Here is a 2,092-nt window from a genome sequence, read left to right on the forward strand (position 1 = left end):
ACTTCCCTTGATAGGGTGGGTGGGGGAGAAAGGATAGACACGTCACAAGCATTGAGGGCCAACTGTATGCCAGGCACTGCTGTAAGAGCTTTCTGTGTATTATCTCATTTAATTCTCTCCACGACCCTATGATGTAGATTCCTCTCTGTAGGGTTACTATCCCCATCTTCGCGGTAAAGAGAAGGAGGTTCAGAAAGACGGGTCTCGTCGGCTATTACACAGGAAAGGCAGGGTTTGAACCCCATTTCAGTATGACCCTCGTGTCAAACTACTCCTTACTTTGTTCCCTACGCTGCCCTGGAGCACCTGTAGACTGTTTCCAGAAGGATCCACCACAAACCGGTGCCCACCGTTGCCTCTGGGGGAAGCTACAATGAATCTGAAGCTCTGGGGAGGGAAGGGAGTTTCATGGAATACCCTTTAGGGATTTGGAGCTATTTAACAGAAAGAAAAAGAAAAAGTCGAAGCTAATTGTGGGCCCTATAATCCCTTGACAATCTAACTCTTTAGCTGCCTCCCAGACCTGGAGTGGGAGAGTCTGAGATGAGGGAGAGGGGAGAAGGCGGGGGCTGGGGGCTGGAGATCCAGCACCAGGAGGAGGGGGAAGGAAAGGGGGAGAGGTAGCAAGAAGGGGTGAGTGGGGCGAGCAGACGGAGCCCAGAAGGGAGAGCGCACAGGTAGAGGGTGTCTGCCCCCCACTCCCCCCGCCAAGACTTACCATATTCGGGTTTCTCCCAGGTTCTCCGCTAATCAAAGGTTCCCTCCCGCCTGAGGGCTGTGGTTTTTAAAGTCCCAAGTGAGTCTGCAGAGAGGCGGAGAGGAAATGACCCATCTTTCCCCTCTGGAGTTCTCATTGGTCTAGGGCTCCTTCCGCGGGGCACACACCCAGAGAGAACTGATCACCTCCTCCCAGCCACAGGAAGGAGGCAGGGGTTCTGAAACCTGAGGAAGTTCCAGGTCCCAGGAGGGAGGAAGCCAGAGGAAAGAGACCCCCCACCCCATCTAGGCTCAGCCCCTCTCCAGGCCTTGGTTTGCCCCATTTGAGATGACATCTCCCTTTCCTTCTATGGCCCCAGGTAGCAGTGGAAAATCTCAGGGGTCCAACTGGCTTAAACCTGGGAAACAGGGATTGTGAGACCCAGCCTCCCAACCAGGTTGCATTGAGGCCCAGAGAGGCAAAGCAGGTCTGTGAAGGTGACCCAGCACTTGGGGACTGTTCCATCTTCCTCCCTAGAGTTTTGAAGTTGGCACACACACACCCAGAGCCACCACCATCCTTTCCAGCCCCATTCTGGGTTCTTGTGGAAACACGCTGGAGTCTGGGGCAGGGAAGGATTCTACCTGATTTAGTTTCTTATTGCTGCTGTAACAAATCGCCATAAACTGAGTAGCTTAAAACAACAAAAATGTATCCTTTCACAGTTCTAGAGGCCAGAAATCTGAAGTCAAAAGGTCGCCAAGGCCACACTTCCTCTATAGGCTCCAGAGCAGAATCTGTTCCTGCCTCTTCCAGTTCTGGTCTCCGCCAGCATTCCTTGGCTTGTGGCCACATCACTCCAATCTCTGCCTCTACGGTCACATCTCCTTCCCTCCTACTGTGTGTCTCAAATCTCCCTCTGCCTCCCTCATTTAAGGACCCTTGTGATTACATTTAAGGACCCCCTAGATAATCCAGGATAATCTCCCATTTCAAGATCCTTAATTTACCTGCAAAGTCCTTTTTCCTACATAAAGTCACGCCCTGGGTTCCAGGAATTAGGATGCAGACATCACTGGGAACCATTCTTCAGTCTACCACAATGAGCATGATTATTACGACAGGTGCAGAAACAGGTTCATTTTTCCCATGCTTGTCTGCAACTCTCCTGTAGACCACCCACATCATTCCTCCACAAATAGTATTTTTCTCCAGCAAGCTTCAGTTTGTGAAGATCTAGCTTTCTTTTTATTGCAAAGATGATCCATGCACCTTGTAAACATTTGAACAATCCAGAAATGCCCTCCTCATCCCCACCCCCCAAAAAAAGCATTGAAAAATCCCCTGACTGCTAACCTTCTGAAACTCCTATTAGAATACAGTTTGGAGTGTATT

At 50.5% G+C, this 2,092-nt stretch overlaps 1 protein-coding gene across 4 annotated transcripts in view; it reads right to left on the reverse strand.

The window, feature by feature from the left end:
* LOC112415400 (C5a anaphylatoxin chemotactic receptor 2-like) overlaps positions 1-871 on the reverse strand; it is a 25,666-nt gene extending 24,795 nt beyond the window's left edge. The window contains exon 1 of one of the 4 annotated variants that reach the window (XR_003006308.1): positions 719-864. Coding sequence is in view for 2 of the 4 variants with exons in the window: in XM_024768348.1 (XP_024624116.1) it covers positions 719-721 (3 nt within the window). In the remaining 2 variants the exon portion in view is untranslated. Of the gene's footprint in view, positions 1-718 lie in introns of all 4 variants that reach the window. The other 3 variants (XR_003006309.1, XM_024768348.1, XM_024768349.1) reach the window with 3 other exon arrangements.
* Between the last annotated feature and the right edge of the window lie 1,221 nt (positions 872-2,092).

This window comes from Neophocaena asiaeorientalis, unplaced genomic scaffold (genome assembly GCF_003031525.2).
Source record: "Neophocaena asiaeorientalis asiaeorientalis breed wild unplaced genomic scaffold, Neophocaena_asiaeorientalis_V1.1 scaffold629, whole genome shotgun sequence".
NCBI lineage: Eukaryota > Metazoa > Chordata > Mammalia > Artiodactyla > Phocoenidae > Neophocaena > Neophocaena asiaeorientalis.